The sequence below is a fragment of the Hydractinia symbiolongicarpus genome, chromosome 2 (assembly GCF_029227915.1).
Source record: "Hydractinia symbiolongicarpus strain clone_291-10 chromosome 2, HSymV2.1, whole genome shotgun sequence".
Taxonomy (NCBI): Eukaryota; Metazoa; Cnidaria; class Hydrozoa; order Anthoathecata; family Hydractiniidae; genus Hydractinia; species Hydractinia symbiolongicarpus.
In genome coordinates, this window is record NC_079876.1 from 17,147,600 (window position 1) to 17,170,746 (window position 23,147).

At 35.0% G+C, this 23,147-nt stretch overlaps 2 protein-coding genes across 3 annotated transcripts; both read left to right on the forward strand.

Moving 5' to 3' along the window:
- Positions 1-4,581: 4,581 nt before the first annotated feature.
- LOC130629723 (uncharacterized) lies at positions 4,582-10,370 on the forward strand. 2 transcript variants are annotated; one of them, XM_057443048.1, is made up of 6 exons: positions 4,582-4,928; positions 6,498-6,960; positions 7,766-7,846; positions 8,427-8,510; positions 9,499-9,712; positions 9,850-10,370. In XM_057443048.1, exons 1-6 carry the CDS (start codon positions 4,700-4,702, stop codon positions 10,072-10,074), a joined length of 1,296 nt encoding a protein of 431 aa, XP_057299031.1. In that variant the 5' UTR covers positions 4,582-4,699; the 3' UTR covers positions 10,075-10,370. The 2 variants fall into 2 exon arrangements, with proteins under 2 accessions (XP_057299031.1, XP_057299032.1); XM_057443049.1 differs by having other exon boundaries at positions 7,769-7,846.
- Positions 10,371-11,450: 1,080 nt separating this feature from the next.
- On the forward strand, positions 11,451-19,504 carry LOC130629726 (UMP-CMP kinase-like). Its single transcript, XM_057443055.1, has 6 exons — positions 11,451-11,855; positions 16,286-16,429; positions 17,576-17,713; positions 18,054-18,130; positions 18,871-18,967; positions 19,173-19,504. The coding sequence occupies exons 1-6, from the start codon at positions 11,673-11,675 to the stop codon at positions 19,209-19,211; spliced, it is 678 nt and encodes a 225-aa protein (XP_057299038.1). The 5' UTR covers positions 11,451-11,672; the 3' UTR covers positions 19,212-19,504.
- Positions 19,505-23,147: the final 3,643 nt, after the last annotated feature.

The following is a 23,147-nucleotide window of genomic DNA, read 5'->3' on the forward strand; positions in this document are numbered from 1 at the left end:
CAATAGGATCGTGAACAGTATCAATGAACAAGAGCGTCAACAGCTGGTTGCCAAGGGCCGGGAAGAAGGTAGGCAAGACATTTTAAAAAAAAAACTTCAATCTGTGCAATATGCAAGCACTATGTAGAGTCTCCACCTGAATATAAGCCTTAATTTTATATATATATATATTTTATAGGCCCAAAAGGCCTATAAAATATATGGTTTTTAGTCCTCGCTTAGCAACCATTCCTTTTTAAAGTTCTTGTACCGACATTCCGTAATATGTACCTGAGGGTAGTAGTTTTTACCTTGCACGTATACCAATGAAATAGCCAGGATGGCACTGGCTTGGCAGGGCTCACCATAGGGTACCGGCATACCGTAGAATTTGGTGGTAATTGTGTCCTTGTAATATTTGAGTTTAGCATTCATATAGCGGTCCTTTTTTAACAGGCTCTGTCGTTAATTGCTCGGAAATAAGCTCCTCGATTTTGTTCCAGATTTGACGGTACTTTGCAACCCAATTGGGGTATTCTTCAAAATCGAGACTCATTGCCGGTACTGCATTAGCGTTATACCGTGTCACCTCATGCGCGGACCAGATTTTAGGCGTCTTTACCCTGAGGGCTACCACAAGATCCCAGGTATGGTACCCTACGATATATCGTTTGTCCTTGCCCCCGTTAGCAGGCATGGCATCTGACACTGTTAGATAGTCTACATTGATATCATCGATGCCTGTAAACGTAGAGGCAAGATTATAGAATAATTTGGGGCTGACAAGCTCATTCTCAAATTGTAGCATTCTGTTTATTGTATATTTCGAATGACTTCAAAGAATTACATGTCATTGTACATACGCAACCACCCCCATTGTTCGTGAAATGCTCGTTATAGCAGTTCCAGCATAACATTTTACCGCTTACCACAAACCTACGCCCGCAGGTACATCTGTCATATGCATCGAGTACCCTTTCACAGTAGTCGCAATATTCATTCATTTATTAAGATATCAAGACGATCCTCCAGGTCTTTAATCCTCCGTTCATTGGAACCCTCCTTCTCTGATTCTTGTACTAATGCCAGAGCCATAAGAGGTAAGGAGATACCTACGCCAGCCATAAATGCAATCAACGTTGCGGTTCTGAAGATATCGAATTTTGATTGACAGTTAATATACATTTATTATATCTTACAACATGGCTGTAAGATATTTTAAACCAATGCCAGGAATTCCTTTTTCATCAAGTCGCACCCAAATCTTTTGAGACGTCTCCACTCAGGGGCGGGTAAGCCTCTATAGCGTCTTTTCAAAAATCACACTGATATTTCTTACGCGCTTTCATACAACTTTCGCTCCTCCGCGTAAGCAAGGCAGCACGCATTACTACAAAAGTAGCCCTCGTATAAGTACTCACCACCATCCCTCATATGAGCAGCCATGTTTTCCATCACACGAAAAAAGCCGGATTATGTTGTACTCACCTGTGGAGGGGCACCCGACGATGTCGCACAGTTCTAAAGAGCACTAGTAACAGAGTACCATTTCATATACATCCCAATGAGATCATAGGATTACATTTCTGCTCGACCTAGTGTGTCTTTACTGCGCATGACTTGTTTAACAAAATTTTCTCTTCTGATTTAAGGACGGGACTTACGATCATGTCGTCGGGCACGATCTCCATTAAATAATAGACTGTACACGCTCAGTAAACCAGCGGGTACTAGATTTGGAACGTAGAAGAAGGTCTCTGAATCCATGTGAATCATACATCACACGTGTTGAAAACGCGTTTTGCTGGTGTTAAATCTGTAAGAATGTAAACTAAATTGAACTGTAGTTCAACGAACCAAAAAACTTAAAGTCAAATTGGGAACATTATATGCATTTTTAGATAATAAAATATAAAGTACATAAAATGTTTCCATTCAAGATAAGACAGTGTTCTTTGTCTGCAAGTGGGCGTAGCAGGTGCGTCGAAACAGAGGGTTGGGTGGTTACTTGATCCCACGTTTTTCTTGAGATAAATTCAATAGCTTTAATAACTTTAATGGAGGGGTCGCCTTCCATTTAAGGCGTACTTCTTCTTCGCTGCCGATTCTAGCGTTTAACATCTGCGCATGCGTATTATACTTTATCTTCGCAGCTTTGCTTTGGAATCAATTTTAAAATGTTACACAGGCAGACATTTTTAATAATGAAAATAAATTCAGAAAATGCTTTCATCTTTACTATAATGAAAATTAAGCATATTTTTTAGCTTTGACTTTTAAAGCAGAATCAAGCAAACAAAACTGCGCATGCTCAGATACATTTCCCTGGCTGGCGAATTCACTGGTTCAGTTCAACCTCGACCTTTTATATAAAGATGAAACGCGTACGCGTTTCATCCTCATATCAAAAAACGCTACATGCCCTAGGGTCGAAGTTGTGGTTCAGTTTCCTTCGTCTAAAAGCCATATCCATGTACCTCCTAGCAAACTACCTTTCGAGTCGACGCCAATTTACCCAAGTCAATGATAACGTATCACAAGAAGTTACTGTAACGAACAGTGTTCCTCAAGGTAGCATCTTGGGTCCAATACTTTTCAACATCTACGTATCAGATATGAGCATGGAAACAGATGCGGAGTTGATCCAGTACGCTGACGACACAAGCATATACCGTTCCTGCAAACCAATAATTTTTGATCATTATGTCACGAAAATGAATGAAGATGTATCAAAAGTGCAGTCATGGTCGAAAAACAGTAGCCTCATCTTCAATGCGAAAAAGACTAATTCCATTTTTTTTTCCACAAAGCAAATGAGGAAACATCACGAGTTTAAATATGAAATATTCTCAACAGACGGAAGTAAAATCAAACAGACCTCCAAATTCAAGCTGCTTGGTGTAACGTTCAGAGAAGACTTGAAATGGAACAGCCATATCAATAAAACCACATCTTCATCATTTGGCACACTAAAAGCACTAGCTCACTTGAAAATGTTCTTATCCTTCAAACTTCGTAAGCAACTCGCTGAAACACTGGTGTTACGCAAACTGGATAATGGTAATGCAATCTATCACGGAGCACCAACATACTTGATGAACCAGCTGCAGAGAGTACAAAATGCAGCTGCAAGTTTTGAATGCTTACGTTATTCCAAAATCAATGACGTTGCTGGACTCAAGTGGCTTCCAGTGCAAGAACGAGCCGAGTTCAGCATTTCCAAACTTGCTTGGAAATCTATTAACACTGACGATTGGCCGAAGTTCCTGCCAATGCAACAAATGAAGGAACCAGTGCGACCATCACGTCGCCAACAAAACGACGGTATAAAGATTGCATGCATGGTCAACGTTGCGAATACTTTTGAGTACGAAGCATGAAAAATATTTAACAATCTGCCTGGCAACTGTAGAAATGCAAAAGTTTACTCGGATTTTTGCAAAAACACTAAAAGCTATCTGCTAGATTAATCATTAGCTCGGAGCCTAGCCTAATTATACTTCATACCTTATTGCCTTCTTGTTTGTGTACCTTATTGTTTGTTTGTTTTAGCCTTTTTGTCTTCTACCTATTATTTGCCATCCAATTTTATTTTATCCTCGCTACTGCTACCACTATTCTTCATTGAGTACCATAGGCAGGCTCTCTACAGTATGCATTAAAACTTAGTCCAACTTTGCCTCTGTTTATAACTGTTTAAATATGTTAGTGATTTATATGACTATATTTTATAAGATCTGAACAATCAATAAGATTTTCGACTACCTAATTTATCAGAATCTCTCTTTTTTCCAAGTCACCTATTTTCTCTATATTTTATCATTCCTAATCCGCCAGTTTTTGTTTTTGTTTTGCATTTACAACAACTCGTTTTAGAACATATAGCTAGTATGTTTCACATAATTATCCATCTTACTATTACTTGATCTCTTCTACAATTCTCTTTCTAATACTTTTGTACTATATTATTATTTGTACTATATACTATATTATGAACTGGCTTTCGTTTTTTTTTTTGTTTTTTTGTTTGTTTTTTATTTATATATTAACCTTTATGCCGAATATCATATGTTATTTCAGGAGAAGAGCCATTTTGTACAATTATGGAGCTAAAATATATATATATATATATATATATATATATATATATATATTATTATTATTATTATATTCGGCGAGTGTTCTGCACACGTTAAAAAAGCGTTAAAACCAGGGATGTCCTGTTTGCAAACATGACCGCTTTTTAAACGGGCTAAGAACAAAACTGTTCATGTTTAAAATCCGGGTGTGGCGACGGGATGGCATTTACCACCAACCAGGGGGGAGCAGCAAAACACAAATGAATATATTAATCTGTGTAAGCGAGTTTTTGCGGGTTTAAAGACGCGGGAATTATTTAGGGCGCGGACTTCACGCGTTTGATCATAACTTTAAACATTTTTCAGTATAACAAATGGTACTTAGCCGATTTGGTTGAAAGAACAAGGCGTCTTGGCGACTGCTTTTCATCCTAGTGTCGATACCTTCAGAAAACTGGCCCGATCGTTTTGCTAGTCCGGGGTCTGGGAAATAAACCCTTTTGATTATTGCATCTCCCTGCCTTGTTTGCCTGCTCACAATCCAGCTTCCATTACCAAGCGCTGTCGAAGAAGACGCATTCTGCGTTGAATTTACAGTTTTTTATTCAGAAAGTAATCCAAAGTAATCGAATCCAGGTACCATGCCGGCTGGCGATATGGATTCAGAATATTCTGTAGGTATTAATAATCGCTTTATTGGTATCGATAGTGATATGACTGATGACCCCTTAGAGCTGATTAGATCTGCCCAAGAGAAACCAAAGAAGGTAAAGGAAGTCAAGCCCAAGGTAAAAAAGGATGCCAAACCGACAAAGGGAACTAAAGACAAGCCATCAAAAATAGATGCTCCACCTACTGAATCATCTGAAAGTTAGTATTTCTTTTATAATGTTAAAAATTTCCATGTAGCTAGCTAGCTAGTACAGATATTTTCAATAGTGGAAGAGTACTCCATCCAACTGGAGCTTGCTGACCTAGACAGTGACAAGAGGATACAGCGTGGCTACATAATGCATAGCATAAATACAGGATTATAAAATATTATATGGAAGACACTTGCCCTGCACACAAAACGAAGATGGCAAACATTGCATAGAAAGCATGTTTAGTCAATTTTTTTTATAAGAAATGCAATTTTATTCCAAACTTTCTGAAATCACCTGAATTATTCCATAATTGCAACACGGTACTTTAATTTTGATATCTCTAACCATAAAAGTAATAAGAGTTTGACTTGACTATATAATAATTAGTAAGCAAACTGTACTTTTGACAAAGTTTGTTTATATTGCAATTTCACTAAAAACAGTGATACATTGCATTGTCAACATGATATAACTTTCCGTGCAGATTAGGCCAAAGGAATTTTTACCTCAGTTTAACGTCGTCTGTATCTCAGGTGTACCATGCAGGAAATCTTCATTATTCATTATTTTGTCCCTCCGCCTAGTTAGCTTGAACCCGAAACCCTCAAATCCCGAACCGGAACTACAGCGTCGAAAGAAAACCTCTGGAGACTGAGACATATATCCAAATGAGGCAAGGCTTGATCGAACGAATTTGTTAGGCACGCATTGGAACAAAGGCCCTTCGAAATTTAAATTAACACATTACATTATATTTGAAAACATTCAAAAAAAGAACACTTTCGATCGATTGCGACATCAATCAAAATTACGCCATAGATTTTTCGAAATAGGATGCATTGAGTATATTTCATTTTTTTCTTTGTGGAACTGTGATGAATATGTTCATCATTTATGTATATTAAATATTTAATTATTTTTTTATTTTATTAATATATGTTTTACTATATCGGTTCAGTAATTCAGGGGGACTTAAAATGGGAGGGTCAGGAAATAAAGCATGACGACATGTGCGGTGATTGGTGAGTTGTTGTTGGAAATCCTCAGTGATGATGGTGTGGTGATGTGCGAAGCATGTCAGAGGGGTTTATTAAGATATTCTTTGAGTGATTACTTCATATTTTCATTCTCTGGAGGGAAAGTGAAGACAATAATGAAATTTTTTTAAATAATGAAATTTTTCATGCAGTGGTAAATATACATGCGGGCGGCCGACAGTAAACTGAGGTACGACTTCCTTTGGCCTTATATTTATGATAAACTAAGTTTCAAAGTTAAAAATATTTTTTATGCAACTTTATTAGTAATATAAACATGTAAATAACATGTATAATAACGAAGTTATTATACATGTTTAGCATCTTTTAAATTATGTTAGCAAGTTGCCTCTTCATACAGATTACCTTTCACCACTAAGTAAATAAATGATGCAACAACAAAATCCATCAATTGCATTTGTGACAATGATTACAGAATAAAAATAAGTTTTGCTTATTAAAATGTGGTTGTTAAAAGAGGAGGTATTTTTAACAAAAAATTACCGCTACTTGATATATTCATAATTCATTTTTAGCTAGGAGATCGGAGACATCTGACAGACCTAGAGGTCGAGGTAGAGGTCGTGGTCGTGGTGGTGATAGAGGGAGAGGAAGAGGTCGTGGTGGTGGTTTTGGTTCAGTAAATTCCCCACAGGATGAAAACACTGGTGGTTTTGGGGATAGCAACCCTAGCACTGGAGGTGGTCCAAGAGGTCCTAGAGGTGCTTGTCACCGCTGTGGAGAAGAGGGTCATTTTGTAAGAAATTGTCCCCAAGCTGCTTCACCTGGAGGCCCACCTGCTTCTGATGGCTTTGGAGCACCCAGTAACACTGGATTTGGATTTGGTGCACCTTCTGGATTTGGTAGCAGTAACGACAATGAGGATGAGAGGAGAGGAGGAAGAGGTGGTTTCCGAGGGGGGCGAGGTGGTCGTGGTGGACGAGGAAGAGGTGGTCGTGGTGGACGGGAATTTGATAGACGCAGTGGAAGTGATAAGAGGTGAATTTATATTTACAGTATTCTACTCTCAAAAATTTTTCATCCTTTTATTTGCTCTAGGTCTAATTTTTTTTATTTGTTATTCAAAAAGTATTTTAAAACATACAAATAAGTAAAGCCAATAATTAGAATTTGTGAACTACCTTAACGGAATTAATTTTTGCTTGAAAAACGGTATAAATTGATAACGAAAATGTTGCAAAAAATCAGGACTTGTTAACTTGGCGAAATAAATTGTCATGAAAATTTTGTTTTTAAAAAGTTTATTGCGAAAATTAATTCCCTTTATGTAGAACACAATCAAAGCCTATTTACCAACAATGTTATTTACCCAACTTTAAACTTTAAAACACATTTTCATCACGTTGATTTGCACATTTTACACTTTTTATTTTTTCCTGAAAATTAGGGGATGTTGATAATCTAGTGGTAATCTATGTGCAAAAAGAATTATACTGATTGTATTTGTAATACCATAAATCTTGTAAAAAGAAACTTTAGTTTTCTAAAGCAATAAATTTGATTAAAAAATAGACCACTCCAATAACTGCTTTCAGAGTATGATATTAAAACTAGTAAAGGCATGCAAAAGTGCACAGGTTTGCCTGTCAGCAATTTTTATTTACTCTTAGGGGCACCGTAAAAATGCTTTACTTAGCCATTTTGTACAGACAGAAGTCCTCAAATCTCCTCTAATTTGACTCTGAAAAGGAACAGCTATTAATATAAGAAATGTTTTCACTTTTCCTATTTATTTTTTATTAATTGTTCTTATCTTATAATTAACATATATTTTCATCCTAAGTAGTTCTGTGAAGGCATTTGATAAACGTGATGGATCTGGACAATATAACTGGGGAACTGCACAAGATGAATTGGCAGCAAGGTATGTATGCAAGCTGCCTTCGGTGGCTAAATTGTGTTATTTTTAAATGAAAAAGTTAGGTGTTTCAAAATTTATCCTCTTTCAGCCCTGACTACCGCTTCTAACCTTGTGAGTGCTTAGTGTTATATTTTGCCCACTATATAGTTTAAAAAATTGAAATGCTCACTAAATAAATATTGTCAAGGTGTAGTCCTCTCAGGCATAAATGTGGTAGATGTGTTGTTGTGGTTACCTTTTAATCTAAAAAAATTAAATGAACTTTTTCCTTTGTGCATTTTCTTGTATTTTATATCTCCAAAAAGCAGTTCTGACTTTGTGCAGTTTTTAATTTGGACGGCTGTAATGCTATTTTTTGATATAATATTATAAAACTTAAAACAAAGGGTAAGTTTATCTATTAGGTGGAAAGACCAATTTTTGCTCTGGAAAACAAGCTGTCAGGACTGAACTGGTTAAAACCACTGGCATGTAATCAAAGTTGCTTCATTTATAGTTTATAAAAACGAATTTGCTTCAAATTAACTTTTTAAATGTTTTTTGTGACTTTTCTTTGACTGTTGTTTGTCTATTCTTTATGTAGTGAGGAGCAACAAAGTGGTTTTGGAACTCCAAAAGAAGCTGAAGATGTCCCTGCAGAAAATACAGAGGAAACCACAGAAACTGGGTATGTTTAAAGCTGTTTTCAAATTTTCCTTAGTAGAGTTTTTCTCTGCACAATGTCATAGTATTATTAAGATTTTGAATACAAGATAGGCAGCAGGGGGGTTAGGGAAATCTTGGACAAGAAGAATTACACAAGTGCCTATGAGCAAACTTTAGTTTGACAGGGTGGCCACAACTCCATAAACAATTTTTAAATTTTTCTTCTAAAATTTTGCTCAAAAACGTAAATTCGTAAACGAAGCCACACAGTTTAATCATGTAACCTATCAAATTTTATAAACACGAATAAGACAATTTAAAGCATGATGGGTGTTATCCTGGAAGGGATTTATTTATTTCATGTTTTTTTCATAAAAATTATGGGTGTCAATCAGGTGTGCTCTAAAAATCGAAATTCCCCTTTAATTATTCGTTTCAAACTAGAACTATTTTTCAATCTCTTAATTTGTCTCCTGTTTAAAATTGCTAGCTAGAGATGGTCATCTAAATCTTCAAGGTCAGTTCCATTTCGAAGAACTCTGAAACTTGCTTTTAAAAAAAAACATTAAAAAATCAATATTGGTATATCTTTTGGATCCTTTTGAGGAATTTAACCTACTAAAGTAGAAAAAAAGTATATCCTTTTTAAAGCTACTTTTTTCAACTTTCATTGATAGACTATCTTTCTTAAGAAAATGTGAAATTGAAAGAATAAATTAAAAAGATAAATTCAAATTGGTTTATTGTGAAATACTTTGGTGTATAGGAAAGTTTTTGAAGAAGTAGAATAACAACACTGGAATTCTGGAAGTTATTTGTGTCATAATTATTGCGCATTAGATTTTGTCGATAGTACCAAATAAGCTAATTATTTTAATTTATTTAAGGCTAAGAGTATTTTTAGCATAATACATAGTCGAAAATCTTATAAGCTGCATAGGAACCGTGCTGTATGCAATACTAGAGACTGGCAATTAAACACTAAAATCAATATTTCACCTTTTTAACAGCAACGTATCAGGAAACGAAGAAAACAAGGAAAATGTTGAAGCACCACAGATTTCTTTTGACGAGTACAAACAGCAATTGGAACAGTCGCGATCAAAACCACAGTACAACATTCGAAAAGCGAACGAGGGTGAGAAGATTAAGGGCTTGAAACAATTGAAAAAACCGACGGAAGAAGAAAACGAAGCTGACGGATCTCTATTTTTCCCAAAAAGGGTAGGTGTATTTTGCAGGACTACAAATGCGATTTTTTCCAAGAACCTAATCGCTTATTCTGCAACAACTAGAACAAACCTAAGCCACATATAAAAAAGGGATTCGTAAAATTTTATGTTTTCCACTCTTCGTTTTAGTACATTGAAGAGAAATTAAAAACATCTGGCCGAGTAAAGGAGCACTTGAATTTGGAATTTCAATATACATCTGGGGACAACAGGCATATGGACACAGACAAAGGGCGACGTGGTGGAAGAGGTCGTGGACGCGGTGGTCGTAGCGGACGCAGAGACGAGTCCATGGGATTTGGAGGCGGAAAAAAAATTCAGTTAGAAAACAATGAAGAATTCCCTTCACTTTAGGAAACACTCTAGCCGCCGGCTATGTACACTGGATTCGTTACTTCTGGATTACTGTTTTGCTTTGATATTTTCAAATTGCCTGCTTATGATGCGTGCACACGTCATCGGAATGTATAGCCTTCTATAAAATCATCAATACGAGAGAAAGATGTCTGAAAAATTAAGAGAATTAAAGCTTGCACTTTAAGACAAACCCGTCGATGTGGATGTTGTATATATGACTACTTTCAGTCTGTTTCTTTTCATATACCAAGCGCATTAAATAAGAGACGCAGGAGTTATTTTGCAATACTATAGATGTTTGTTTGTTTTCTTTACCCGTCCCTGCCTTATTATGACCACACTAAAAACAGTCTGAGAAAAACCTGTCATTTTTCATACACGGACAACGGACTTAAAACTTTTTGTAGTAGTCTCTAAGCGACAATTTCAAAAAATTTCATATAAATCAAATTTAGTCTTGTTTGATTGCTAACGTTCTTTTTGGCAGCCAAAAAATAGGCAAAATGGTTTTAAATACTGCAACTCGTAAAAATTGAAACCCCGCTATTTTGAATTTCCTCTTAAATCTCGTTATCACGAAGTTGCGATATCTTTCGAGCGAGAGTGAGAGTTCTTTTCATTCAAGAAAAAAATAATTTTTTGCCATGCAAGAACCACTTAATTTTTTAAAGAAATCCGTTGTTTTTTGCTTCAGCATGATGGCGTCTTGTTTACATTTTCTTAGGTTTATGATTGGCTCATTTTTAACAACGGCAGTTTTGCTATCGAACAAGTACGATCTGTTTATACTTTTTTGGGGACCGATCGCACGCTGTAGAAATAATGTAGTCACTGGTGTAAATAACTGCGCATGCCCATATCGATTTACTGTCTTTAAAAAGAAATTTCTGCTGGGTGGCAAGTTTGGTGTTTAGTTTTATGTATTAAGGCCTATATTTTAGGAAATATTAAAAAAATGGTATAAATAAAACACAGTAAAAAATTAACCTTAAACATTAAAAAGTTGTTAAAAAATTTAAATAAGTCCTTTTGAGTCATTAGCAAATTTGGTTCTTTTCAGGATCTTCCACCGTACTGCCAGAACCGGTTACTCGTTGTGGTAAATCGCTAATCCAATTAGGTCCCGCGCACAAAGTTGTTAAATTCAAAACGGCTACTTCACAAGCACAACATCAGGTCAAGAAAAATACCCAGATATAATGGGTTTTTTTACCAAGTGACCAGACAAGTCCAGAGCTACTTTCGAGGTTTTAATCTCAAATAGTTTTCGGGGCCGAGCAATTTCGTTCCCGGGGCTTCTTTTTTCGCTTTCTAATATGCGGCTGCAGAAAAGGAAAAAGAAGCTCTGGGAACGAGAATAGGTAGGTGTTTGTTTTCGTTGGAGACGGGAGGAGGGGCAGGGAATATCTAGGGTCATAGGTTTAAAAGTGGCTACTGGGTGACCGCGGGTTATGATTCATTGACGTCACCTTGGCTCCATTTTGTCAATCTGCTGGCACCAGGAATTTGGACACTGAACTGAAGAAAAGAATGCTATTGTTGACAACGCAAATACCGCTTAAAAACTGTCCATTGCTTTAAAATACGCATGTGAAATGCTTACGTTGTCCGGTGCCTTGTTTAACATCATTTCAAGATCCCTTGTGAAACCTGCTTCAGTCACTACACTGTCTTCAAAAACAATGTCGAATGAAAATAAGGATGAGCTTCCCAAAGTCTTGTTTGTGCTTGGTGGTCCTGGGGCAGGAAAAGGGACACAGTGTGCTAATTTAGTCAAGGTTTTGTTGCTTTTTTTCTCTGTTTTCCTTTTGTTTTGTCTTCAAAGACTAAAGAGACTTTGTATGTAGTTGTTGGGGGTTGCCAATGTTCAACAGTCAGAGAGAGAGATCGAAAACTAGCCTGCAACAGGATAAATAGCCTGTCATGATATTTATATGATACGGGCAGTATATATAATTAGTTACTCGTACAGCTAATTATATGATAAAGATCTTTTTCATTTAATATTTACTTAGCTAGCTAAAGGAGTGGTCCCACAAAAAATCAAAAAAATAATTTAATCTTATTTTATCGGAAATGTTTTATTTATTATTATGAAATAATTTTTTTTAAAAAAAGTTGTTTTTTTTTCTTTGATTCAGCTTTAATTTACTATCCTGTTTAAATAGCTGTGACGTCATGGTTGGCGAATGAATTTTTTGTGTGTTAAGACAATTCATCAAATAGAATAATATTCTAGAGAATCCAAGATCGCAATTTCATAATTAGAAATATTTTAGACACCATTCTCTTCAGGGAAAACTTATTATTTTCCACACAACACGCGACAGTATAACTCGCGATTGCCTTTTCCAAGTTGTTAGAAAACGACCCAAAAATTGCTTGTAAGCCGTGAACCGAAAAGATGTGGATGTAGGTGTGGCATGCAGAAATTCCCCTTTTGTCTCGTGTAAGCATATTAACACGTTCTGTAAGATAACTTTTACGAGACAAAGTTGCTTGAAATCCTCATTTTATTCCTAAAAATCATACATATTATTATTATTTGATATTTTAACAATAATTTTTATGTAGCTTAATTATATTTAAAACAAATATGTTTAAGCATATATAACTTGGAATTTTTTGTCTGTTAATGCATCCATTTCCGTGCAACAAAGACAATCAATCTCCCTAGTTTCAGTCTTGCAGTTTTCGCACTTGCACCAATCGTTTCTCCCAACACAAAAACTTTCCTTATGTTTTACTAAAAATATCATTTCTCTCTCAGTTTCAATGTTTTTATTATCATCTTATTTAGTGGTCTCGAATTGAAAAAGTTGTAGCCCTGTGCCTGTAAAAGCTCATCAAAGGTTTCCATCTCATTATCACCATCCTCATCTTCTCCAAAAATTTTTCTTCTTCAATAATATTATTCTCTAATTCTTCTTCACTGTGTCTGTGTTCATATATGTGATCTGAGTATCAAGCTTTTCTTTCTCTCTCTCTCTTTCTCGTCACAGCAAAAGGTTCTTAATAAAAAGACGATCTTTGCACATTGATTAAAAGATCAATAAACAATTTTTCGAAAAAAGAATAAAAACTTTATACTAATTCAATAGTGGAAAATCCAAAGAAATAATAAAAAAATTCGATGGGACCACTCCTTTAATATTGACTTAGCTAAAGGCATGTTCCTCACATCTGACTATATATGCAGTGATGTATCCAGTGGGAATTCTATACCGGTAGCCCGGTATGGGCGCCCAAACTCTGACACCCGAAAAATTTCACTTGAATTTTTAACATGAAATTTTTCTCAAAATGATGTTTTATTGCTCCTGTTATGATACTACGGATTATTTTATGAGTAAATAGCATACCAGTCTTAATTTTCCACTAAACGCTGTCCAGTGACGTAACCAGAGTTTTTTGGGACTACCGTTTTCTGATATATAACTTTTGCTTAGGTTAGTATCTCCGTGAGGCACCACCATGGTTTGTGCCGAAAGAGAAATTTTGGGTTTTTAGGTCCCTAGATCACCTGAAAATGGCTTTGCGGCACTCAAAACAGCAAAATTTTGTACAGTTATCACTTTCATTTCATTACATAATTTTGTATATTTTTCATTTTTAGTCTTTGTTGCTGATAAATACCTGTTAAAACTTTCTTCACAGAATTAATACTTACAATATAAATATATAGGCCACCTGTTAGTTTCCTGTTTTTTATGTAATGGCGACACAAAGTCTGTTTGTTGTAGATTTATTTGAGAACCTGTTAATATTCCATATTTTTTCTTCACTGTTTTATAGTAGTGATGGTTTATTAAACTTGCGAAGGGAAAAAAGAAAACTTGCACATGTTTCATAACCTGTAAGGGGTTCAGCAAACTTGTGAGGGAAAAGAGAAAATTTGAATTTGTTTCGAAAAGGTTTTTAACCGTTTGCCATGTGTACAAGGCCTCAAAATGGTGGTCAATATAAAGTGTTATTAAATCTGCTAAAATTTGCCAAACTTGTTTCCAGGACTGTTCTCTTCTAATGTTTAGCTGGGAAAGAAAGGAGACGTAAATGTCAAGAAAGAAGCCCTAAAAACGAAGCTTCAAAAGTTTTATTTGACCAATTTTGAACATCGTGCACCTAATGGAAAATAAAAATCGCAAATAGAGAATAGACCAATCACATTTTTTTTTACCACACTAACGAAGGCTTAAAACTGCTTTGATAAGGAATATCTATGTTCTCTCTAGTGCAATACGATGTGGCTTTTCTCTATAGTTGTTAATAAGCACTTCGTAGGTATCATCTTCTAACTTATCAGAACCTACTAGAGCAATGCGGAGAATTCCGTCAAGTGATTACCAACCTTGTCCCCAAGGCTGTATTGATTTCAATGGGAAACCATTCACTAGCCTACGTTCACAGATATAGCGTGAAGTCTATAACATAGGCTGAAGGTATCGTTCACTCGATTTATTTTGAAATGACCGAGTGAGTAACAATGGTGGTAGGCTCGTGAATTTAAAGCATTTAAATGTTACAAATGTGATCGCATGTATGTCAAATCCAAGCAGTTTAATCGTTTTAAAGGTTCGGAAAACATACTACTTAGAGCTTTTTAGAGGTTTTTTTTTCTTTGCATTTTTTATTTTTTGGAATAAGAATTTGGGATCCCATACCGGTAAATTGTTAGCAAAACCTCTCTGGATATGTCGGTGCTGTCCTTAAATTAAATTCAAATGCATGAAAAAAAAACAAATTCTTAGCAGTGCTGCCCTATGTTTATTTCACTAGATCGAGTTTAGCTCTTTTTTGAGCATAATGGCAGCATTTTTATACTATTTTTAGCTGTTTAAGGCACCGAAATTTGCTAAAATCACACAGCTTACGCTTGACCCCTGCTGTTCTGGCAGTCTGATATCCCCCTAAAAATTCCTGGATACGTCGCTGATATAATCTTGCCAGGTTAGGCCCATCTTCGAAAGCCTTATAGATATTTAGGAAGGGATGCACTGGTATATAAACAAAAGCAAATAGACCTTTCCCGAATTTCCTAATTATGCCAAACTCTATACTACAAGGGATTCTTATTCCTTAGCAAAATGTAGAACAAATTACCCAATTTCGTGCATATTTCTGTTTGTGTCTATTATTGTGTCTAAATATTTGTGTTTGTGTTAATTTTTATCGAAGCAGGCACAGCAGCTATAAGAAGATCTATATTGAATGAATATGTGAAAATTTTAAGTAGAAACGAACTTAAGTTACCGCAGGTTAATAATGGTTTTTCCTATCCGTTGTATATATCTGTGTTTGACAATACAGAGAATAAGTCAGGACAGGGATGACAATATCGTTTGTTAAATTCTTTTTCTCAAGTAGCAGAAGAAGAAGATGGAAAAACATGGTCTATAAGTTTCAGGAAAAGCTTGAAGTTCAATTTTTAAAAGCATAGAGACATTTTGGAAACACACCCTGCCTTCAAAAAGTGACTTCATTTACAAAGCTACTTTGTTTTCAACTCTCATTCGATGTTCTTTAAAATCGTGATAGATATGTTTTTAGTTATTTTTCACAAAGTCTTTGTTTTTGATTTATTTTACTTTTTCCAAAAAAGCCAGTTTTTAACTCAAACTTTAGTTTTAAGATTTAATGAAATTTAGGGATTAGAATGAACTCAATATTTCCTTTCAATAAATAAATAGTTTCACCATTGAAAAGATCCTCGTTTCTTTAGTATAAAAATCTAATAAAAAATCGATTTTTTGATATAATAAAGGTATACCGTCACCTAATGACAAAAAACCTAATATTTTTGTAAATATGGATCTTTTTACCTTTACCTTTATGGTCACAATAAAACTTTCTTGCATATGACCATCATTTATTAGCCAAATGATGTCACTAACATCTGTAATAAAAAGTATATTGTGAGATAAGAAAATGCGTGACATCATTCGTGATCTGGTTGTTTACTTGGAATGAGTTTCTTACGATGGTTTGCCACTTAAACATAAATAGTTTAAGATTTAATGACTTGTGGTTGACAACAATGAGAATAGAATAGAAGTCTAGTCAGATAAAAACCATCTGATGTTAAAAAGGGCCAGTAAGGTAGGGCTCATATTTTTGTAACCTCAAGAAAAGAAGTAGAAAAACAGTGTCTTAAAACATTTAAGCAATGAACTGTTGTATGTCCTATCTCAACAAAGTGTTTCTTTTATAGGATTATGGGTTCATACATTTGTCTGCAGGAGACTTGCTTAGAGCAGAAAGAAATAGCGGTTCAAAAGATGGTGAACTAATTCAACATTACATTAAAGAAGGAAAAATTGTTCCTGTAGAAATTACTGTTCGTTTGATTGAAAAGGTTTGTTTTTCTATTAACTTTAGCCAATGTATAACTTTACACATAAGTCATTGAGATCATGAGAAGTTTAGATTAAGCAACACAATCAAAGTCTGGTTAGAAAAAAGGCGTATAAATGTTTCCTTGTAAACTTATATAGCTTGAAAAAAATTAGTTTGTTTTAAATCTAACCGATTGTTACATAATGTGGTTTTGGTGGTGTTTTCAAGTTGGTTGGTCAAGTATTCTGATGTTTGGGTAAGAGACTTGAAGATTGGATTAAGATTGATCAAAAAACAACTTGACCAGGCAGCATAATTTTATGCATTTTTTAAGTCAGAAAAAATTGTGTGACTTATATTTGCCTGCCTGTATTGTAAACACATCGTTATTTGTGTCAGTAAGCGCCAATTGTCAACGTGAATTAGAAAGGCTGCTATGGGAATGATGAACTATGAAGTTTACTTCGAAACTAAAATACAAAGTACTAAAAGAAGGTTGTAGTGTACAAGTAAAAACTTACAAATCCCTTTCAAGGCACCATGACACTGAGATGGAGGGTTGAATCTTCAGTACCAAACTAAAACTTGATTAGAGATGTTTTTTAACATAATTTTAATAAATTTATTTCACTTCGGCACAAAATTTACCTAAAATATTTATATTCATAAAAATACTGCATAGGTTATACGAAAAACAAAGTAAAAGTGATAAATGTGGCCAACTAGTTTCACGCCAGCACCATCTCACGTCATTAGGCATCTTAGGTGTAAGCAAAAAAAATTACATCAGCGTGATTTACAACGACCTCCAAAAAGCAGTTAGGGTTGAAAGCGAAGCTTTTATGATGAATTGGTCAATTCAATATTCAGCGATATTGTTCCTCCATACATGTTTTAATAACTTGTATTAAAAACAATACAATTTTGAGGGAATCGTTCTAAATTTAATTTCAAACATTTCCTGTTTTAAAGACTTGATTAACTATCCAAAAAATTAAACTAGGTAGTCCCAGAAAAGATGTTTTGAAAAGTCAGATACCCTAGCCCAAATATCTTTTAAAGAGAAAGGGGAGGAAAGGCGGTAAGAGAGATACTGTCCAAAGATTTCACGTTTTAATTACTGTTTTTTAATCTTTTATTGATAAATGTTCACATACAACTTTAGGCTATGAATGACAATCCAAATTGCAAATTCCTAGTTGATGGCTTTCCAAGAAATGAAAACAACCTATGCGGTTGGAATAAAGAAATGGAACACAAAGCTAATGTACTTGCGGTTTTGTTTTTCTCTTGCCCTGAAGAAGTAAGTTGATTTTGTCTTTCTAATTTTGCGTAGGTGCAATTACAGTGAACTCACTGAGAAATTTATGTGATAATTATATAGAAAACATCAGGGACCCAATGTGAAATGAAAATAGGAAGGAGTTAGAGATACTTTAAGAAAAAAAGTTTGGCGTGAATTTATTTTATTGGATTAAAAAGTTTATTAAATTTGCTGTGGGTTTACTTTGGTGAGTGATGAAAACATTTTCTCTTCGTTTAATGTAGAAAAATACAAGGTAAAGGGAGTCAAGATACAATATTTTTTTTCTCAGACACGCGTTAATTGTTTGTAAATCTGCAGAAATCTGTATGTTTACTAGGTGTGTGTGAAAAGGATTTTGGAGCGAGCGAAGACAAGTGGTCGTGTGGATGACAACGAGAACAGTCTTAAGAAAAGGTGAGACCTTTTTATTTAATCCTTTTCTGCTGTTTCGGTGTATAAAGACAATCAAGGTGGGGTACACTATCTTTTGACTTGTTTTTTTATACTTTGGCACAGATATCGAAAGCTTACGGTTTTTTTCGTAAAATCCCCCCCCCCCAAAAAAAAAAAAAATTGTTTAATTATTGCTACCCTATATTTGTTAAGAATAAGTTCAAATGGGGTGAGTTGTTAATTATTTTAAGTGTTTATACGCCCAAGCCAAATTGTTCAGCAATTGTTTCAAGTTTTAGCTATTTATGAGGCGATTATTTAAATTTCACATTGTTTATATAACAAAGGGTGTTTGGTGTGGAAACTACTAGTCAATTTTTTAGCTCACTTGAATCCTTTAGTTGCTTGTAAATGCATCTCGAACGTTCTTGTCTATTCTTTAACTTATTTGAGTATTCTCGAACTTACTCGCCTATTCTTGAACTTACTCGCCTATTCTTGAACTTAATCAGCTATTTTCAAACTTACTCGCCTATTCTCAAACTTACTCGCCTATTCGTATTTGCTTCGTCTTTAGAATTGTCAAGCATAATTAGAAAATCATATTTAAAAACAATTGGTGATATTTTATGATTTTCAAGAAGATTCTGTAACTAAGAGTCTGATGTATTCAAGGATACAGTAGACAAAACAACATTATATTTGTCTCACTTAACCCATGTATTAAGTGTATTGTATATTTTCATGTGTTATTACTTTAGATTTCAAACTTTCTACAATGAAACAATGCCGGTTATTGATCATTTTAAAGAAAGAGATCTTGTGAAAGTGATTAATGCAATACCTGAACCAGATGAGGTGGGTTTAGGTGTTACAGTATTAAGGGGTGGGTGGGCCTGGAGGAGCGGGGGCATAGAGACTTGTAAGAGTGAGTGTAGTTAATGTTGCGTGGCAAGGTATTTACTTTCTCTGTATGTTTAAAAACGGTAATCTGAGGATTCTACAACACAAAACTTGAAAAGAAACTTCATTGATTGATTGATTTTTTTATTTATTTATTTAGGTTTATGAAAGCGTTAAAAGCATAATAAGCTTATTATGACAATACCACGCATGCGTGAGAGAAGAATATTGTGAAAACAAAGCTGCATAAACAATAATGGGGGTGTGAGCTGCATGTTACAGTTGGTATTGGTTAATGATTCAAAATGATCCGGTGTAAAAATAACACGAATTGTAAATCGAAGCGTGTATGTGTTAAGTATTACACATCGCAAAAATTGGACATGTTGAAACGGGACCGTGGTCTGTTTTTTATTGTTTTAGCTTCAGTATATTTATATGCACGTGTAGTTAGGTAGTATGATTGGATAGAATTACAATAAAGAAGTGTTATTTTATGTTTTTGAGGCGATTATCGTGAAAGTTTCACGGAAGTTTTTAACAACTAGTTGTACAGCTCGTGGAAAATTCTGCTTTGGTTATCGCGTAATGGAAAAGACTATTTAACGCTTAACATTTCGGTTGTGTTATGAGAATGTTTACAAAATTTCGTTTTTATCATCAACTTGGTAATTTTAGTCGTAAAGTGGGAATAAAATGTTGTACGCGTTACACATAGACTTAGCGTATTGTTATAAGAGACGATCCCGAAACAGGTGTGTTAGTCCAGCTTTGGAAAATTTAACTAATTTGGGTTTTAGGTGGTCCTGTCTAACCAGTTATGTGGCAGTCGACGTCAGTTATTTCCACCTGTTATTAGGACTGGAATGTGAAAGTGCAATGGAATGACTATTCGAATTTGGAATAATGTAATGCGCAAAAAGTTCGTACGGTTCGATATAAGTTTTTGCTCTTGCCAATATTGAACCGTTTTCGCTCTTGTTGTATGTAAAAGAGATTGTAAAGAGTACATGGAGTTTTGACAACGTCACACGCAGGGGTCTAAAAATCTTAACATAATCATAGTCTATAGACTATAACAGAGTGAAAAAATTCAATCCAAATCCTGCTTTTTCAGATGGCTTCTTTTATTTTGCCTTGTGTTACACTCTTAACACCCTTCAGCCTCCTTAGCAGTTTCAACACCCTGTTTTAATCTGATTGAAAATTTGGGATAAATTACAACGCTTCTTTTTTAATTATTACAAGCTCGTGAGCTTGTATTAAAACGCAAATGTGTCCTACAAGAATGGAAATTTTTGCCTCTCTGAGCACCGACACGGGAGTCGTCGTGTGTTCGAATCTCATCTTGGTAACTATTTTTACTTTTTTTTTCTTTTTTCTTTTTTAAAAAGATAAGACAAGTGTTCAAAACACTTATTTAACATGCTAGTAAATAAAGGTGTTTCCACCAAACTTTTTAAAAGTGAATGTAGGCAGAATTAACTGAATTAATGACTTTCGCAAATTTTGGGGTTTGTGGGTTTGTGGTCTTTCTTCTTCCTGTCAGTCGGTTCACCCAAGACGGACCCATCGAAAATTAAAATTTCGAGGAATTTTCCTTTCAGGAAGATCTCACAAATCAATTTTAAAAAATAACTGCGTAGTGTGTAACAAATATTATTGCGTATCTGAATAGGAAAATATGTCGTGTCTAACTTCGTAACAAAAATCCCAATTTGATAGACAACATTTTGTAAACTTTATTCGCGAGGTTGTTTGCGTATATCATACGTCTTGTTTTTTTTAATCTCAAAGTTGCTCAGGTTTCCCCATACCTGACTCTCACTCTTGTCCTTACTCGCGCACTACTAGGAAGGCCAACATCACGTGTTTGCTTCTTTAGTTAAGCTAATGTGCCAATCAAAATAACATTTCTAATCTCAATTTTTGTATAAAATTTACATAAATTTTAGGACAATTAGAACAGAGTTACCTTACATTTCAGGTTGAGCTACTGTGTCAAGTCGTTCATTTTTATGCTGATCGAATCTCGTGTTGTTAACTTTGAAGAAAGCTTAAGAAAAACCTGTATTTTTTTCCTATATAAGTTCCTAAATCTGCGCCAGTAACATACTTTACGAACGTAAACGATGCAATTTGAAATGCTGCGTATTACTTTCAGCATTAAAAATTGGATGGTATTATATCAACATTGCTCTCTTTGACGAAACACATACTTAAACAGAAAACCACCAGATTTTCTCTCAACCAGAGCAGCGACCCGGCAGTAACTGGCGAAGAGCAGTCCAATATACACATCAGCTCATGTACTCTGACCTGAAAACTTCGATTAAAGTATACTTTTCGCAGACTTCATCCCCAGAGCTCTTTTTTACTTTTTGGTATTGAGATATAAAGAAGAGCCCTGGGGATGAGGTTGTACTGGCCGCAATACAAAGGAGAATTCAAATATAACATACTAATCTCCAGCAAAATAAATCACTTGTGCTATTGCGCCATCTTTAAAGAACGGTAAAACTAGAGGGTTCACGACTTGTAACAATACCATAAAATGCCGAGATCAAGCGCAGCGCTTATTAGTGGCGATAGCAAGATTTTGATGCACTTAACTGAGGGTGCGCTTATCCACGGGTGCGCTTATAAACGAGTAAAAAAAAATTGTAAGAAAAAAAAAGAAAGAAAAATTTAATAATTTTTTTTCGATGATGTATATTCTTTTTTTGTTTATCATTTTGTACATTTTATATTCCTTAATCTTCATCAGTTGTTGAATCGTCAGAAGAAATACCAGAACGAACATCACTTTTTTCGTAGTCAACACCATCTGTGTCAGAGGATTCTGAATCATCATCGTCACTCATCAAGTGAAATTCGCTTTCTGGTTTTTGCATACTGTAATGCTTCGAATAAACGCCCGTGGCGTTTGTTAAATTTTTTTTTGGGGGAGGGGCTTCTATTCGAGGGGGGAATCTAAATTTCCAACCTTAACCTAAGATTTAGGAAAAAGTAAGTAAGTATACTTTTACTATCGCCTGGCATAAACTCCCCTTATGAGGGAGGGGCCTTTATTCGAAGGAGGGGCGTCTATTCGAGGGGGCGTTTAATAGAAGGGGGCGTTTATTCGAAGCATTACGGTAATGTAGTCTTCTAAACCTCATAAAAACTATATCCGTAACAAAATTAAAGAAGCAGAAAAAAATCTCGCATTTTAAGTGAAACATACATTGTATTCTATATCTCTTTTTCCTATGCGCTTATAATCGGGTGCGCTTGATGGTTACGGGGGATCATTGTAATCATTATTTTCGAATATATTTGCACAGGATAGTCGTATCAGATTATGAAAAATTCAAAAACTGTTTCATAAAAGAGTCCTATGGTATATACAAAATATAAAACTAGTAAAATGATTGTTCGGCGCTAATTCCGCGAAAGACTGGCGGTTTACTGTTTTAGTGTATACGCCAGACTACGCACACCAAAATGTTTCGTTGTACGAGTAATTTCAAACCGAACGCGTTCACTTGTATCATCACTATTTTGAAATGTAAGAGAATCTTGACATTTGCAACACTGCTCTAGCATTTCCGTTCTGCAATTTTCTCATTCTTAGTATATCCCGCCTTTCTAATAACAATGCATCAAGTTCGGACCGTACCTTCGTTCTCCAATAATTCCAACGCATAGAAGTGTAAATAGGCCCTTACTTAATGGAGGTCCACTCACAACTCGACCTCTATTTTTCTGACATTTTTTAGCTAAAATTCGTGACATTTTTCAATGTTCTCCTCTACATTTACTTGACATTTTGCCTATATTTTCAGACTTCCTGACAGTGGATACCCTGCCTTACAATTCCGAACACATCAACATAGCTAGAGTTGAAAAAGTTGCGTTTTAGTGCTAGTAGACTATTTGTTTTTACGCTTCACAATTCAAAGATCTTATTACTTCGTGCTTTTTTTTCCGAAAATAACCTTATCCTTGTCATACCTGCCTTTATTCGTAGGTTGAAAAACTTATTTCGCGGCATTTTAATGGAAAAAATATAGTATAGCAAAAAAAAAATCTTTCAGAAAGATAGCGTTAACGAGACGCGAGACACTGTGAACGCAGTAAAACCACGTGACTT